The 19129-nt window shown below is 27.9% G+C and overlaps 1 protein-coding gene and 1 non-coding gene across 2 annotated transcripts; one reads left to right on the forward strand and one right to left on the reverse strand.

The window, feature by feature from the left end:
- Positions 1-2150: 2150 nt before the first annotated feature.
- Positions 2151-2223, forward strand: TRNAA-AGC (transfer RNA alanine (anticodon AGC)). The gene has a single exon. It is a non-coding gene; the product is annotated as a tRNA-Ala (tRNA).
- A 5941-nt stretch (positions 2224-8164) lies between these two features.
- LOC130954133 (probable auxin efflux carrier component 1b) lies at positions 8165-11143 on the reverse strand. The gene is made up of 6 exons (XM_057880869.1): positions 9939-11143; positions 9220-9496; positions 9045-9130; positions 8808-8965; positions 8623-8699; positions 8165-8536 (listed from the first exon to the last, which is right to left on the reverse strand). The coding sequence occupies exons 1-6, from the start codon at positions 11053-11055 to the stop codon at positions 8470-8472; spliced, it is 1782 nt and encodes a 593-aa protein (XP_057736852.1). The 5' UTR covers positions 11056-11143; the 3' UTR covers positions 8165-8469.
- Positions 11144-19129: the final 7986 nt, after the last annotated feature.

Consider the following 19129-nt stretch of genomic DNA (forward strand, 5'->3'; position numbering starts at 1 on the left):
TGTCTTGTTTTATTTTATTTTGTGGTTCTCGATTGAAATTTAAAGACGAACATTGTATTCTTATTTTCTATAATTATTAAGACGACCTTTTATAAAGAATATGCATGATTATCTCTTCATGTTTTATAAAGCTTCCTTGTATTATTATACTCGTATAATTAATTGTGTTTATATATTTGATTTTGAAAAATAAAATTAAGAATTTAAAGTTTTTAAGTTAAAAAATTAATAATTTAAAATTTTAAAATATTTAAAATATGTGCAAAACTAACTCAAAATTTATACCTTTTTAGATTGTATTGTATTGGTTTAATTATTTTTGTTTGTCTATTTCATTTAATTTTATTAAAATAATTTAAAATTACAAATTTTTTAATTTAAAATATTAATGATTTAATTAAATCTAATACAAATAATCATACTTATATTATTATACTCATATTTAAAAAAAATAAAAATTAGTTAAAAAATACTTCTCATTAACCATACAAATACAATAATATAAATATTATTTTTTAGTATTATTTGAATAAAATTGGATAGACAAAAAATATAAATCAAATTAGATTGTAATATACCTACTGTGCTGAATTTTTTTATTTTCTTTCGAATGTACAACACTCTACATATGTGCATCTATGAGATATATTCTGGATATACAAAAAAATATTTTATTTTTTAAGTGAGTTCATCTCGGGTGTACTCATTTTTGTACTTAATTTATCTTCTGTCCTTTGAAGTTGGGATGCTTAATAACAGTACACATATTGGTGAATAAAAGTATACATTTTATTTATAAATAAAAATTTATAAATTCAAAGAGTATCCATCAAACCAACATTAATTTTAATGTGTAAATGATATTTTTATCTTCCAAACTTTCTCTTTCAAGGAGCACAGTAATTTAAAAAAAAAAAATTCAAAAACATAAACATCATAACTCATGGATGCTGAAAAAGTTAAAACTTTAGCCTTTTACGGATATAAGTTTCTAAATTTCTATCTCTTTATTATTATTATTATTATTATTATTGTTATTATTCCAAAGTTAAGAATAATACACGAATCTACAACTTCTAAATGAGTATAGAAAGATTATGTCATTTGAATTATAACTCATTGGTATAATAATAATAATAATAATAATAATAATAATAATAAATAATATTATTATTAAACAATGACAATACAAGCAATTTAATTAGATTCAACCATGGATTCATTTATTAAGTGACTCATAAAAAATTTATTTGAATAGAAAAATATCCATAGGAAGAAAAGCTAAGTGGAATATGATGATAGAGTAGATGTTATTGGTTTGAATAGATAATGAGTTTGTCGAGTAAAAAGTTACTTTGGGTTTGTCTGGCTTGCCTTACTTTCAAATGGTTTTACTTTACATGCGTCTAAAGTACCCTCCTTTTATGAACACAAGTAATCATTAAACTGTCTCTTAATTTTAGGGTTGAACAAAAGAATATATCTTCCAGTTTCGGCCATCCTTTCCCATTCTCAAGAATTACCAAATGAGGTTCTCTAACTTGTTATATAATATAATAAACTTGGAAAAAAACAAGTCTAAGTATTACAAATGATGTTGAATAATTTGTGTCTTTCATTAATTTTGATATATTGTTAAGGGAAAATATTTTGCACACTCTATGTATGTATGAACTTGGAGACTCGTTTCAGCAATGATGGATAGAGTTTTTCAAATTTTAAAGAAGTAAAAATGCTTCAAGATTGTAAAAAAAAAAAAAAAAAAAATTATTAATATCCAAACAAAATACTTTTAATTAAAAGATTTAGGAAAAGTATACTCTTAAAAGATACCTTTTTATTCTTCTAAGTACTTTATCTAAACAGTAAACACATGCTTTTATGGAATGGAGGGAGTACTAAGTTAGTAACTCTTGAAGCCATAACCATGTTGGAATGGTACCATTTAATTATGTGTCCTAGTGGGTTTTATTGCCACTTCAAACAGAATGTTAATAAAGTTTGGGCTGGGTAATGATTGAAAGCACAGTGTAAACACAGCCCTTCAAACAATCCAGGCCCAACAAAGACGAGCTCTAACGTAAAAAAAAAAAGAGTTGTTCTCAAGAATTCACAATTATTATAGAGCTACATACATTGCAATTTTATAAGGGGATGTAGCTCAGATGGTAGAGCGCTCGCTTAGCATGCAAGAGGTACGGGGATCGATACCCCGCATCTCCAATCATGAACACGGATTTTAACTTTATTATTATTGGTAAAAATGCAAATTATATACCATATACAAATTATTTTAGTATACCATGATAATTCTTAGTATATCAATAGAAAATGCAACTCTTAATCTTCTTACTTATTTAGTTAAATTTAATTTCTTCTGAATTCATGATGCAATCTTTTTTCAAATAATAGTTTAAAGTATATTCCTAGAAAATGTGAACCTTAATTTATAATGTTATATACATCCAATTGCTTAAAAACTATTTGATATATAATAAGTATTCAACGGAAATTCTTAACAAGGTATGATTTCTGAGATCATCTTTCATAAGACTCGCTATTTTGTACATCAAATAATAATGATGTGTACGTTTGTATTAGATAGTAGTGCCCACTTAAAAATATTATCAAATTGTACGAATCAATTAATTAAATGACACCTTTAAGTTTACAAGAACCTAAAGTCATGTTTGTGTCCTGACCTACCAATAACTCGTGCATTTCATGTTTATGTCTGTATAATCCATTATTTTCTTGGTCACCCGTTAAATGTTATATTTATTTCGAATTGAAGAGTGGCCATACAACTTATAAGTTGTAATCAATTATTACTATAACAAACAATTATATCATGAAAATTTATGTAACGATAATGAATAAATGGTCAAATTAGTCTCTGAAAGATCATATAATTTTTAATTTAGTTTTTGAAAAAAATTTTTAATTAAATTCATTTCAAAAAATTTCAATTTAATCACGTTAGTCCTTCCGTCACTCTCCACATTAACGCTATTAATAAAAACTGACCTAACACGTTAAATTACTCCTCACCATATAAATTTTAAGTCAAGAAGAGATGATTCATCAAAATGGTATCGTATAGTTACTCTTCATTCTTCGAGCACACTTTCCTTCACTTTCAGCAAAAAAAATCATGTGCGTCTTCTCTGGTAAAAGTCGGTTCACGTTTTGCACACGGGATGGCAACAAAGGATGAGAGGTAGTGATTGAAACGGCGTAATCCTTGTTTCTCTCACAAAACTCTCTCTCTCGCCTTTTTTTTAAGAAGCCTTCATCATCGTCGCCGATTGAAGCATCTGGCGCAACGTCTCTATTTCTCTCACAAAACCTTCCCTCTCACTTTCTTTTCGACGTTGCTGAGGAGAAGACGAAGAAGCTTTCATCATCGTCGCCGATTGAAGCATCTGGCATAGCGTGTTCACGAGTTCGCCATTGAAGAGTAGTGATTGAAGACATGACCGACGGTCATTTTCATTGTTCTTTAAGGTTTTGTCTTTTTCCTGATTATTAAACTTGTTAAGATTGTGCTATTGATAAAAAAAAATTTTATTTGTGGTTTTTGTTGGAATTAAAAATTGTTTGTGGGGTACCGACGGTCATTTTCATTGTTGTTTAAGGTTTTTTTCTTAGTTACCAAACTTTTTGTTAGGATTTTACCATTGATAAAATTTGGTTTTTGTTGAAACTGAAAACTATTTGTGGAGTTAGGATTTTGCTCTTTTTTATCATGAAAGTTGATCAAAAATTTTATTTTTTTGAATATTAAAGATATCTACTGGCTATCAATTTTTCTGTTCATAATTTATATTTAGTATTTGTTTTGTTGCTTGGTTATAGTGTTTACATTTTCTTCATAAAATTTGATTTTGTGAAAGGAAATTTTTTTTTGTTACTGAACTTCTTTTTAGGATTGTGCCATTGTTAAATTATGTTTTTTTTGGTGATTTTTTACTAAAATTAAAAATCATTTTTGGAGTAAAGATTTCATTCTAATTGATTAAATATTTTGGAATTAAAATTTGTCACTTGAGACTAATTTGACCAAATTTCTTAAAGATATCATGATAGCTGTCGGTTAAAATATAGAGGAATGTGCTGACATATAATTTAATGTGGCACATCAACTTTTGTTTGTCTTTGTTAACGTTATCAACGTAAAAAATGACAGGAAGACTATAGTGACTAAACTAAAATTTTTTAGAGATAGATTTAATTAAAAAAAATTTCGAGAACAAAATTAGAGATCGCATAATCTTTTAGGGGCTAATTTGACTATTTACTCCAACAATAATTGATTAAAAATATGAGCAAAATTAAACATCATCTTCTTTCCACCATATTTTGTACTACATTATCTTTGATTCTTTTCAAGAGACACTACATCTTATTGTTCATGAATCATAATCAATTGCACTTCAACAAGGTATGCACATTATATTATCATGCCAGTTTATCCTTTAATTTGACTTTACAGCTCCTACAAAACATTTTTCTAATTAATCCCTATAATACCAATCACTCATGTCCATCAATATCTCAATAAAGTAATAAATTACATTATTATAAACAAAATATTTCAAAGTAGCATATATACTCATATAGTGCCTAAAGCCAAAGTGCAATTGCCTGGCTCAAGTGGCACACGCATGTGCTGCACATTCTTTGAATTAAATTACATATATCTCTCAAAATATAAACAAATAGGATAAAGTAATTTTTTGTACTTGAAACTTGTTAGAAATTTTGAATATATTCCTAAATTTTATTTTATTTTAAATTAATTATAAAATTTTTTTATTTGTATCAAATTTATTTTTGAAGGTTAATTTTTTAAAAAATTTATGACTAATTTAACAAAAATTTTACAAGAATAACTATAAACACAATAAATCAGAGATCATTATCATACATTATTGCTAGATTAATTCTAAATTTTTTAAAAATTTTAGTCATCAAAGATATATTTGATGCCAATTAAAAATTTTAAAATAAAATTAAAATAAAATAAAATTTAAAAATATTTTAAATAAATTTTAAAGATAAAAAATATACTTTATCTTCAATAAATACATATGAAAAACTAAACTGGTTTCATCGTTATATTCACAAATTTAATTATTTATTGAGCCTTTCTTTTTTCTCACTTGAGCTAATCAAAAGAGAATGGGAAAAAGCTTATGGCCCTTTTAATATTATAGCAACATGACAGACAATACTTGTCTCCTTTGATTGAGATTGGTGTCATACACATAAAAAAATTAAAGCACTTTTTAGATGATCACTTTCAGCTATCATTGACTACTAAATTTGCAGGTGTAGAGTACACAAATTCAATATCATAGTTTGATTTATTGATGTATGTGTTTGTTTTTAATATTGTTATATGTTGTTGATGTTTGATTATTTTTGTTTCATGAATTCGGCTTTGCTTTAACAGAAAATGCGGCCTTTTACACTCACTGAAATGATGCAACATCATTAAAGTAGCTTTAGCGATATTAATAATTTAATTTAATTGTATTATTCAATATTCAGCGAGGAACAAGCAATTAAGGCAAGACATTAGCATGTAAAACTATAAGAAAAACATTCAACTTGATGATATTCAATCTATCATTTATCATTATTTATAAAACTACACACTAATAGATTTTATTGGAATTAAATGAACACTTATTTTATGATATATAAAGAATATCAGTTAGAGTTTATTAAACCTAATAATAAAAATTATTGAAAAATACTAGAAAACTAGCACTTTAATAAGTAGAAACAAATAGAGTTAATTAGTATTAATTTAAATAAAAAAGTTGTTGTATATCTAAAAAAGGATAATTTTTTTTAATTTTCATTAGAAATATAATTACTTATGTATATTTTTTTTATTAATTTAAATTTTTTTAAAAAAAATAGTATTCTAATATAGTATCAAAATTTTAATGATTGAAAAGTTTAAAATGTAATCTAAAAAAATTTTATTTAAGGAGACGTGATAGGAATAATGGAATATAACTATTCATATGCTTTTTTTTATTCAACTACGTTAGGTATACACTAAAATTAGCTATATTAAAATTAACTATCAAAATAAAATATACATTAAAATATAAAATATATATTAAAAATAAATAAAATTATATATATTTATATACAAATACATATAAATTAATTTTAATAATTGATTTTAATATATAAATAATATTTTTACTTTAGAATAAATAATTTTATAATAGTTTTAAATTATAATTATAGTTATAACAAAGGGATTCACCTTTTTAGTTAACAATCATTACGGTTAAACTCTCGACATGATTTGAATCATAGAGATTCATTCGAATATGATCTTCTTTGAACATGAAATTATCCAAGTTGAATTTGTTAGACAAACCATGATAATAATTACTACTAACCGTATAAGCCTAACAGTGGTTTGTGGTTCCATTAATTGCACTATGAAACAGGTTAGGAAGTTTGTCGAAAATTGCCCCAACAAAAACCTTAAATAGCTTTGAAGACATTAATTAAATTTACCAACATTAAATTCATGGCGTGTCCAATAAGCCAAACACACCATTACTAAATCCATCTTTCATCGACCAAAAAAAAAAAATAACCACGACACAACCATGTGAAATGTATCATAATTCATAAACCAAACACAAATGTTAGTGTTTTTATTTATTATTTCGCTTCTTTGATTAGACAACGTACGCTCATTTATTATTGGAGACGATATAAATTTTATCCAAACTTTTTTAATAAATGTCGTATGAATATTTGTTAACAACGCATTAATTAATCCATACATTTTACATTTCACCGAATCCATAAAATTAACATGTACTGAACATAAACATGGTTCTTACAATGGCTATTGAGTTATGAAATGAACGTCTTCTCGAAAAATTAGTTTAATTTTTGGGTTCACCAAGGATCGAACTTTTGACCTTTCAGATCTAACACTTTAATACCATGTCATGATACCACTCATCCCAAAAGCTTCAGCTGATGGGAAAATGTAACACTAATAATTATATCTCTAATACTCCATAAACCTCCATTGTACACATTGTATAAATATTTCATTAGCTCCTCATACTTTCCCATCGAAAATTATTCATTTGATTAGTCTGATTCAAAGTAAAAACCAATTATTCATGAATCAGTAAAAAAATTGAAAACTTTCGTCAAAAATATAAATTAGTTTAATTGATTAGATTTTTTAGTAATTTATCCGTTTAAAATATAAAATAAAAAATTATTTTTAAAAATTTATATATTTTATATTTAATTATTATATATTCTAAAATTAAAAATTAAAATTATCAACAAAAAATATATAATTAACATTTCAATATATTTATTAAATAATTATTAATACAAAAAATTTAAAAGCTTTTATTAAAAATAATTTTAATATATATCTTTAAGATACATAATAATTTAATTTAATATTTAAATTTCTAATTCCATCTCTCAATTTACATAACCTTAATACTGAATGAGTAAAAATACAAATAGGGATTTAGCTAATATAATTTTTAAGAGTATATGATAAATTTATTATTAATAAAAAATTTTAATTTACTTTATTAATAAATATAAAATAAATACAGAAAAAATTTAACTTTTTTATATTTTTAATAATTTTTTTTAATTTATAATGTTTAAAATTTGTTAGAATAGAAAATAGATAAACCCTGCAAATAAAGGCAAGCACAGTCCTTAAAGGCTGAAAGGTATGGTGAGGGCTAGAATGGTAGCTAGCACCATAAATCAATCTAGATAGATAGATGATAGCCCTGCGCTGGCTTCAAGTCCCAACAATATTTTTATGGTGTGTGTGGAAGACAGCTTAGCCTTGTGAAATACTATACTAGATAGTAGAAAGTAGAAACATCAAGTAGACAAACCCCATCAAAAGTTTCTACTGGTTTCCCACTTTCTATTTTTCTACATAGAATCCACTTGTGTTTTCTGATCCATTATTATTAACTTTACTTTGCATATTGGATATAATAGAGATTCCCCTGTTCTTGGGGGCTAATAAAAAATAAAAGCAAGCTATTATATAGTAGTATAGTACAAGGGAAAAGAAAAGAGTGAAAAGGGTGTTGTGGACAAGAAAGAAAACAAGCTTCATTTTTCTCTCTTTTTTTTTCCATTAAACCAAGCAAAATATAACAAGAGTGGGGTTCCATAGTTAAAAGGCAAAAACATGCCCCAAGCACAAAGCTTTTCCTATTTAGTAGTAATTAAATTATAGCTATTAAGCTCTCTCTACAAACACACTTCATTCATTCCCAACTCTGACTAAGCTTCCAAATTCTACATTGTTAGAGGATGGTAAAAAAAAATTACCCTATAATAATATTAATATAACAAAAGGGTGTAAATGTAAATGTAACACCACTAGAATTAGTCATTCCTCCCCTGTCCTCAGCTTCTTCACAGCCCCAACAAAATATAATAAACTAGAGTAATAGGAAGAGCAATTAGCATCCCAAATATAACCCTGCAACAAATTAAACACAAAGGTTTCAGATTTTCAACACATTTTAAGATTACTAACAAGAACAAGATGATGATCAAAGTTCAAACCCCGTGCTTAATATATCAGGATGAACGTTGTATTCCTTAGCAAACACAAAGGGTACAATTCCTTGAGGCAGGGCAGCCTGAAAATATGCATATTACATTGAAGAATTAAATTGATTATATGACTATAAATTACAGAACAAAACATTCATAATCAAGTTTTTGTTTAAATTATTATTATTATTTACCTGTACAATGGCAATGTGTAACAAAACTCCCCTTAGTCCTACCACAATTGATGCTACAGCCATTACTGCAGGGCCGGTGAGGAAACGAACCGCCATGGCGAATGATGCGACCGTGTTTCCGCAGGCAATGATCTTTGGTTGCAATGCCATAAATAGCCCTGCAAATTCCACCAAGGAATTCAATTATCCAACAACTGAAAATCAAACAATGTCACGAGTTTAAAAGAAGAATCATACCAAGGCTAAACATGGCCATGCCAAGGCCTGCATCAGATAGAATTGATATTGATTTGGCAACAATGGCAGGCATAACAACATTCCACCTTCAAAACAACATTAAGAAAGCTAGTCATAGAGAAAGCTAACAATTTAGGTAAGATAACAAGAATTAAAATGAGTAAAGATTGCATACTTGAATGAGATCAAAGACCATGTGAGGCCAATTAGGCTAGAGTAAGTGTTGGGATTCCTAACCAGCTTCCTCGAAACCATGATCAAGATGAGTCTTGTCATAACACTAGTAGGTGGCATGTTGGTTGGTTTGGACTCACCTTGAGCTCCATTTTTGGGGTGAAGCTCAGCTGTGGAACTTGAACCAAGCTTTGAAAGCACTGGCCCTTCCTTGTCAACACCATTAGCAACTGTTCTGTTACCAAAGCTGAACTCATCGTGCCCAAACTCTTCATAATCTAACCAAAACAAAGTGGAAAATAAAATACACACTCCACTGAGAACACAAGAAAATGACACACAGTAGCATATAAGAGACTAATTACTACAATATTATTATTAAAGATTAAAGATACCAACCAAATAATAGGAAGAGAACCAAAAAAAAACATGAGAGCCCACAAGAATAGGAGATGTGAACATAGAAACAAAACAAAGACCTAACAAACCCCACACACTCCAACTTTGAACACCAACAACCATTTATCTTTATACAAGGGACAAAAGAAACATGCATGGCTGCAAAACAAAAACAGGAAAAGTTCCAAGGGGCAATAAATGACCATGTTCAAATGCAAAATTTAACGCTTAAATGGACATAAACAAAACCAACCAACCAACCAACAACCAAAGACCAAAAACAAGTCAAAAGGAGGGAGAATAGAGCATGAAAAACATTACCTTTCTGGTGAGCTACCCCACCAAGATGATCATTTCCATAATCTCCACCTCTGAAGACATGGATTCCACCTTCTGAGACAGGAGAAGCACTTGAACTCCAAACAAACATGTGAAGATCCTTTCCCCCACCATCAGCACCACCACCACCGCCACCTTTCTTCTTGGCCCCAGGACCTGTCACAGGTGAAAAGATCCCTGCACTTGTAGGACCAGGATACACCCCAGCACCAGCAGCATGAGAAGAATACACAGCTCTACCATTTTCCTCATCAAACCCCAAGTTGCCAAAATTTGACTGCCTTGGACTAACATTCCTCCCATTATTGACCATAGAATAAAAATCAGTGTGGTTGAAGCTAGAGCCTCTAGGTGTAGGGTTCCTAGAGGATTGAAGAGAGTATATCTCAGCATTGGTCAAGTTAGAAGCGCGTGGAGTCATTGAAACAGCACCATGTGAACGCCTAGAGAAAATCTCAGACCTTGAACTTGTGCTCTTTCTGACAGTGACGTGCAACTTGCCATCTTCACCAACCTCAGCCTCAGTGTGAAGAGGTTCCTTGCCATCAAGAGAAATAATATCAGAATCAACCTTGAATGAGATAATAGAGGCTGCAGTATCAGGGAACTGCTCCACTATGAGTAACCTGGCACCTCTATACTCAAACAAGAACAACATGAGAGTGTACCATATGATACACTGAAGCACCACAATCTGAACCATGAGGCTCCCTGATGAATCACCATACATACCCTTCAACAATGGAATCCCCATGACGAGTGTGTTAGGGAGAGTTGAGAGAGAGAAGAGTGTTATGGACCATTCCAAAGAACCCCTTGAGCTGATTCTAGACCATATTGCAAGCAGCACAAGAACAATGGCTTTTTGGAGTGAGTCTGCAGCAATGAACTTGTAATTCATGGCGTAAGGGTTGTTGGTGGAGATGAAGTGAAAAGAGAGAAGTGGAACCGCAAAGAGAGCAACGAAACGGTTTATGCCGGAGCATTGGTCGGGGCTGAAAATCTTCCACCATTTGACAGAGCCGTAAGCAAGGATCATGGCTACATAGAGTGGAACAACTGCAGTGAGAACATGGTACAAGTCTGAAAGGCTTATCATTTTTGTGGTTCTAAGAGCTCAAAGATGCAGACTTTGCTGAAAAGGAGAGAGGGGCATTGGTGGGTGGGTGGCCGGAGATCAGAGGAGAAGAAGGGAAAGGTGAAGACAAATGAAAAAGGTGAAGCCTTTTCTCCACCATTTTATAACTCCTTTCATGGACACAAAAAACCTTCTAACAATTTCTTTTTATTTATTTCTCTTTGTATACAAATTTATTTAATATATTTAATTATTATTTTTATATTTTTTATTATTATTTTTTTCTGTTTTCTTTTTTCTTCTAATAACATTTTTTTTATTTGGTTAAAATGTACGTATAATTATTTTTATATAAATAATTTATTATTTAATAATTTTTAATTATCAACTTTATAGAAAAATATTTTAGAAAAAATATAGGTAAACAATAAAAATACTAAACAATATGAATAATAGACATATCGAATGTTCATTTCACTAAGTGTGAAAATAGTTATTCTAATATTAAGATTTAGTTGGATAATTTAAAAGTGTAATATGTTTTTAAATGAATGCTATAATACCTTTGAAATTATGCCTAACTTGCTAAAAAAGACAAATAGATAAAAATTAATAAATTTTAAATATTTTACTTTTTTTTTAAATATTTTATTTTTTATCTTTAAGAAAAAGTTATACAATTTAAGCACCATAATAAAAAGCATCATAGAACTCACCATATTTTTATTTGATTAGTAATTGTTTATATTGTTCAAAAGAGTTGTTAGTTACTTAACATAACCTAATACTTTATTATATATGAATTTTGTTGTCTCTATTTTTTAGATAACAAATGGTTTTAATTTTTTGTTCTTATTAAATATGTGCATTGTTTACTTAGCGATTACTAATTAGTGATTACCAATCATAAATCAGCAGAAAAATTATCACTGAAATATAAATTAGTTAAAGACAAATATGATATTCAACAAAGTACCTAATCTAATAGGATTATTAAATTATAGTATTGTTGTAAGGATCAAAGCGTTTAAGTTATCCTAATACTAGAGAAAAAAAATTAAAAATTGTTTTATTTATTAATTATTATAATAATTAATAAAATATTAAATAAGATAAATTATAATTGTTTTTATTGATTTTTTTATTATTAAATATTTTTGTTTATTAAACTATTCTTTTCATTATTTAACGAAAAGTTTTATAAAGAGAGAGGGTCAATTCTAATATAAACTTCTTCCATTAAAAAAAATATTGTAATATTTTTTTTCGAAAAGCCATCTTTTCTTTGGCAAGTTGGCAACCTTTCTTACTAGAGAGTAGAGGCACACATTACTGTAAATAAAAAAAAAAAAAACAAAACAAAAAGGCAAGAAGCATATCGAGTGCAAATATTGAAATATATATGAGAAAGAGAATTTAATAATTTATAGAGTCCTTACCCGAATTTTGTTGGGAGCTTTAAAAATGTGTCTATTTTTTCCGATGGTTAGTTATAAACTTGACCTAAAGTGAGCAGAAAAGATACAAATAAAATATAACTTTTTGTTATATATATATATATATATACTACAAGACTCTATTATTTCTATTCTGTTTATTAACCATTTTTTATTTTTCTCCACAAAACATATTTACTATGTGTCTATATTTAATGTTTTATATTTTTTGTTACTTGGACTTGTTATCGTTATGATATGTGATACGGTATTTAGATCGTTTGACTCTGATTTTATTTAACTTCTAGAGTAGTAAAAAGCTCTCTATTATTACACTAAAAAAATTGAAAGACAAAACAGAGCATGGGTTTTTTTAAAATAATTTTAAATTTTAATCATTGTTGTATATTTTAAAAACTTAAAACGTGCTCCTTATGTCACGTACAAAAATAATCTCACTTTCATATACTATTAACATCTTTAACAGGTTAAAAATTGATATAATGCTTTTTCCCATAAACGAGTATTCACACGATTAAAATTAAAAAGATCAAGTCATAGATTATGAAGAGTTTTAACTTTTAATTGATCGCAATTTGCATGGCATTAATTTTTTTTTTTTTAAATCTTATCTTCCGACCCAATACGTGAGATAGTTACTCATAAATATGTTGTTACATACATTATACGAAATTCAAATTTTTTACATTTGTTTATTGGGTTATATTAGGTAATTAATAATTTTTTAAATAATATGAATAATAAATTTTAAAATTGACCCAATTCAAATAAAACACATTACATTTCAAATTACTCACCTGTTATAAAAAAAAATTACGCACCTAAATCTTAATATTAAAATAACCATTCGTATATTTAATGAATTGAACATTCAATATATCCATTATTCACGTTGTTTAATATTTTCATTACCTATCTATGTTTTTTTCCTTATTTAAATAGACTAATGAATTAATTATTAGACCATAATAACTTAATTATTAAAATATTTTATTTTGAACAGGATGAAATGTAATACTTTTTAAAAATACAAGATAATAAATTAGTAATAATAATTTCACTATAAATTCGTCTTTTGAATTGAATAATGTTACATGATTAATAAATATTATTATTTTTAGTTAACAATAATTTATATCTATATTACCAAATATTTTATATACAATAAACATATAATTTATACATATATTTATTAAAATTTTACACACATAAATTAATATAATTTATACTTAAATTTTTCAAAATTTATAAATATAAATTAATAAAATTTATTTATTAAAAATAATTTAATATTTATACTGATTAAATAATAACAAAAAATACTAAAAATAAAAATTTCTATAATATGATGACTTCTATTATTTCCAACCTATAATTTTGTAGCGGAAAAATTCGCATTTATCGCTTCAGCATGATAGAGTCAACGTTTAGGTGGAACTTTTGGACTTAGACTTGTGTACGCCAACCAATCAACGTCGAAAAAAGAAATAAAAAATAAAAAAGCTATACGTCAGGTTGTTTTATTTTTGTAATGGAATCCAGAAAATTCGGGGTACATGTTTTATGAAGAATAAGTGAATAACTTAAACGAAGTCACTTAAATCCAAATGCATCTAGATATATCCGTTTTGGATTGTATTATTATTAGTGGTTTGTTGAAAAATATTATTAACTAATAATTTTTCTTTATATTTGTTTATTTAAGTTAATATTAGTTAATATTTTATTTCTTTTCCTATAAATGTTAGATTATTCATCATAGAATTTCCGTATTATAATAATATATTAGTAGAGAGATACGTACCTATCAACTAATCTAATCAAAGGAGTTGTTTTTAAGTGTAACAAATTAAAGGGTTTTGCTACTTAATTATGCCTAAGGAGTAAGGACTTTGGTTAAAAAATTTTAAATGGAAATTTTATTAACAAATAAAATTGTTAAATTAGTAGTGATGTTGATTATATTAATATCTTAACTAATATCCCAAAATAGAAATCCTAAAGACATCAATAAAAAATATCTTATAATAAATGCCACTACGTTGATTAAATTTCATCTTACAGAAATTAACACTAGAGATGAGTTAAATGAGTTTAAAAAAGCGTGATGCAACAATATGATCATCATCGCATATTGCTTAAATTTTTACACATCGCAATTTAAGGAAAAGTAATCATATTAATGATTTGGCTCAGTTTGTAAGTGCATAATTGATTCATAATTTAATGGGTCGTCTTAGTATCATAATGTATTTAATTCATGGTGGCGATTGATTCCTATGACATGATATAAAAGGTGGTTATAACTTTATAATAATATTATAATAAAAGATAAATAAGTCCTTGACATGTTGATTTGTGAATATTTAAGTTTTTAAAAATTTAAAAATATATTTAAATTTTTAATTTTTTAAAAATTTAGACATATTAATTTTTTAGTCTAATTTATCTAATTTTAAAATATTTTTTACACGTGTATTTGTATATTGACTAAGTCAATATAACAAAAGTTACATTTAATTTTTTTGTTGGGTCTGACAGACTCAAGTAAACAGAAGAATTGATGTGTTTAGATTTTGAGAAAGCCATAAACTTAAATATATTTTTAAATTTTCAATAACTTAAATATCTATAGACTAAACGTTCAAAGACTTATTTATTTTTTTATCTAATATTATTCATAGCTTATGAGTTAGACTGCTACTAATTCAATTTGAAAATTGTAATAAGATGATAGGTTAATTAAGATTTTGATCTTTAAAGTATAGGTTGAAATTTTTTTTTTGTCTTTGACTTTTTTTGTATATAAAATCATTCATAAGGATTAACTTAATTTTAAAATCGTCCTTATCTTAAGGATCAAAATTGTACGGAGATGACAGCAAAAGTAGAGACAGAAGTAGATCGTTGATAATTTCGTCTTCTTCTTTTCTTCCCTCTTTTTCTTCTTTCATTCTCTTTTTACAAGAACAGAAATATTCTCTTTCTCTTATTTTTTTATAATTTTTTGTTATGCATAATTTAATTCAAAATTTTAAAATTTAAGTAAAAATGACGATTTTAAAACTTGATTTAAAATTTTAGAAATGATTTTGTATGCAAAAAAAAGTTGTGGACAAAAAAAATTTTCAACTTATACCTTAAAAACCAAAATTATACTTAACTCTACAATAATTATATTTCTTATTTTATGTAGAGTACATTAGCATTCAGTTTAATTATCTAACAAAATTGATTTAATCTTTAATTTATTGTTGATACAGAAATTTGTGGATGGCACATTAAAAAAAATAAGAGAAAAAATTGATAAGAGTCATGAAAGTGAAAATAGCAAGCTAGGGGGATTGGCCGCTTAGAAAGAACAGATAAAAATAGACTTTTGATTTTTTTTGTTAATTCAGTTGTAAATTTGTAATAGCTTTTTTGATATAACAATGTTAGTGTTTAGTCTTCATCTCTTTCTTCAAAAGCACCTTCCTGCTCTGCTTCTCATGAAGCATCTTTCAAAATATTGATAAAAAAATTATTATTTTTTAAATTATAGAAAAACTTTCAAATGTAAGTCATTTTAATTTATATTAGTCATCACTTTAAACTAATCGTTTAAATATCTTCGATTTAATAACTTAATATCTTATTTTTATTAATATTTTTAAATATTAGTGGTAAAAAATAATAAAAATGCTAGTCATTTAGTATTGTTCACTAATTATTATTTGAAATGAATTATATTTTCTAACTACTACAGTCGCTGAATGCCTTCAGATTTAGTGTCGGATTTATCTAAAAAATCAACCGATAATTTATTTATTGTCAGATTTAGCAGCGTAATAAATATTATGATATAAACTTCACTAATAAATAATTACTGACAGATTTTTTTTATCAAAATTAGCGACAGAATATAGATGGTAGAATAATACAATCCTATGAAAGTTACCGTCAAATTAATCCGATGATAACGTTGACGTCATGCTGTTACCGACAATTTTTTTTTTAGATTTAAAAAAAATGGGTTGTTACCATCAGTAAATTCTGACGGTAATATTTTTTACTTTTTTAAATAATCATTTTTTGTTTATTTATAGCGTACCCTTACAATAGCATAATTGAAATAGTGCTTTACATAATCATGTAAACTTGATGTCAGATATCAAATGTACAAGGTAAAAATGCAGAATGATGATAATTGATATATTTAAAACAGTGTTAATTATATTACATTCTTCTCAAAATTTGGTAAATAATTATACATATCATAGAACTATATTTACATTGACCTTATTCAGATTCATCATCTTCTGGTTCACCATCCTCCTCCTCTGAAGTAGTTTTCTGATCATCGAACTCGTCTAACTGTTCTTTGTCGCCGTCGACCCCGTCTTCTTCTTGAAGATCGTCGTCCTGTTGTGGTAGTGCGTCGTCATATATTCCAAGGTCAATGATATCATTATCGGTAACAGCGGAGCTAAGGGTAATCAGCTCATTGGTATTAATCACCGTTTTCGAAGGAGTTGGGTCATTAATCTAGTAAGGTTCCTGACCCTCTGTCCTATCATTAGACTCTATGCAGTCACTTGGCTTATTCTTAACCACAACCACCTAAATAGACTTGCATGAACCCAAATAAGACAAAAAGTACACATGTCGTGCATTTTGAAGTACAATAAAAGGGCCACAATGCCTCTATTTTCTGGTTACATTAACTTATGTGATATCGTAGTCTTTGTGTTTTTGTGTTCCTTATCATGAATTTGGATCATACCATTCATATTTAAACACACACCTTGTATGTAGTGAGACAAAAATATTCTAATTCAATTATATTGTATAACACACCAAACCAATAAGAATGATCACTACCTGAAACTCTACGAACCCAAACTCCGGTGTTATTTCTTTTCTTCCCAATCGATCACTATAAGGTATGGAACCCATATCTATTAACAATGTACATTGGGTAGCCATAAACTAGTTCAGAATATGTTGTGTCAGATAACACATTGACATATTTCCTGAACCAACGTGAAAAGTTGTTCGATGAGGTATTAAAATTTGCCTCTTAGAATAACCCATACGATAGAATAGGATAAATAAGTTTTGATTAGATTAAGAAGTTATATTGTTACTGATTGCAATATTTACGAGAACTTAAAAAACTCACATAAGGTACGGTGAAATTTGGTCACAATTAAGCAACACATGCAAATGGCGGCATCGATTTCCTTCTTCTCTAACCAGTAGTCACTGCCCACACCCATTGCAGCTCTTTCCGGAGCAAAGATTAGGTATGTTATTCCACCCGACGATGATTCTCTCCTCTCATTGTTCCTTACAATCGTTGTTCTACGTGACTCAATATGAGGCTAAAAATAGGATAAGCATAATGTGGATGTTTCCTTAGCTAGAAATGCTTCGCATATGCTGCCCTCAATCCAAGCCATGTTTTTTACGGTGCGATTGAATGAACCAACTTGAATGGGTACATCCACTGAAATTGGACCGGCTCACATAGTAGTGCTTCGAATGGTAAGTGAACTATTAAGTGTTCCATAAGTCAAAAAAGGATGAAGAGAATATCATCTCTAGCTTACTAAGTATGATGAAAATATTCTTGTCCTTGACTGTGAGCTCATTAATGCTAAGTTTGGTAGCACATAACTCCCTAAAGAACTCACTTATTTCTGTTAGGAATTTTCAGATGTTAGTTGGAAGTTCTCTGAACGCGACCGAAAGTAAAGTCTCCATGAATACGTGACAATCATGACTCTTCAATCTTGCAAGTCTTTCCTGTGACACAGTTGGCACACCTGCTTAAGTTAGAGGCGTAACCATCAGAAAACCCCAATCCCCTAATCCATCTACAAATATTTTACATCTGTTCTTTTGTTAGAGCGAACACCGCCTTTGGTTTAGCCCACCTCTCGTTATCTAGTCCATTTAAATTCAGATCTGGTCGCTAACAAATATCCATCAAGTCTGACCATATCTTATCGTTATCCTTTGTTCGCTCATCATTCATTAATGTATGCATGATATTATCGAACTAAATTGTCCCTCCAATAAGGCAAGTCACAAAATATATTCTGTTTAGTCCAATTATGCTCCCTGCCATATCCTAGAGGTCTCAAATCTGTCCCATTTTCAACGATCCTTGGAATTATACTGACACGATACTGACGGAGGAAAATCGTCGGTTTAGAATTTTCACAAAAATAGTCTCGTCGAAGTATCGATCCAAACCTACAATCAACCCTTAATAAAAGTTTAATTTTGTTTGTCACTTAAGTCAAACCAATAAAAACCGAGAGTATTTAAACCTCGGGTCCTCTCTTAAGGAATTGCAGAAAAATGTGCATATTATTGGTTATGAGATATTTTGGGATTTTTGGAATGATGAACAAGAAATATAAATTGCAAGAAAGTAAAACAAACAACTAAGATAATATAAATGCTAAAAGACAGTCATGGTAAGGATCAGGAATCAAGGCTTACTATCTAGATCATTGACCACACCATGGTAATTACAAATGGATAATTCAACTTAGTTTTCCCCTAATATGAGAGGGTTAAGCCAAGTGGACTTAATTAATTTTAAAATCAAGTAACAACCCTAAATTACCAATGATACTGGACAT

This window comes from Arachis stenosperma, chromosome 10 (assembly GCF_014773155.1).
Source record: "Arachis stenosperma cultivar V10309 chromosome 10, arast.V10309.gnm1.PFL2, whole genome shotgun sequence".
NCBI lineage: Eukaryota > Viridiplantae > Streptophyta > Magnoliopsida > Fabales > Fabaceae > Arachis > Arachis stenosperma.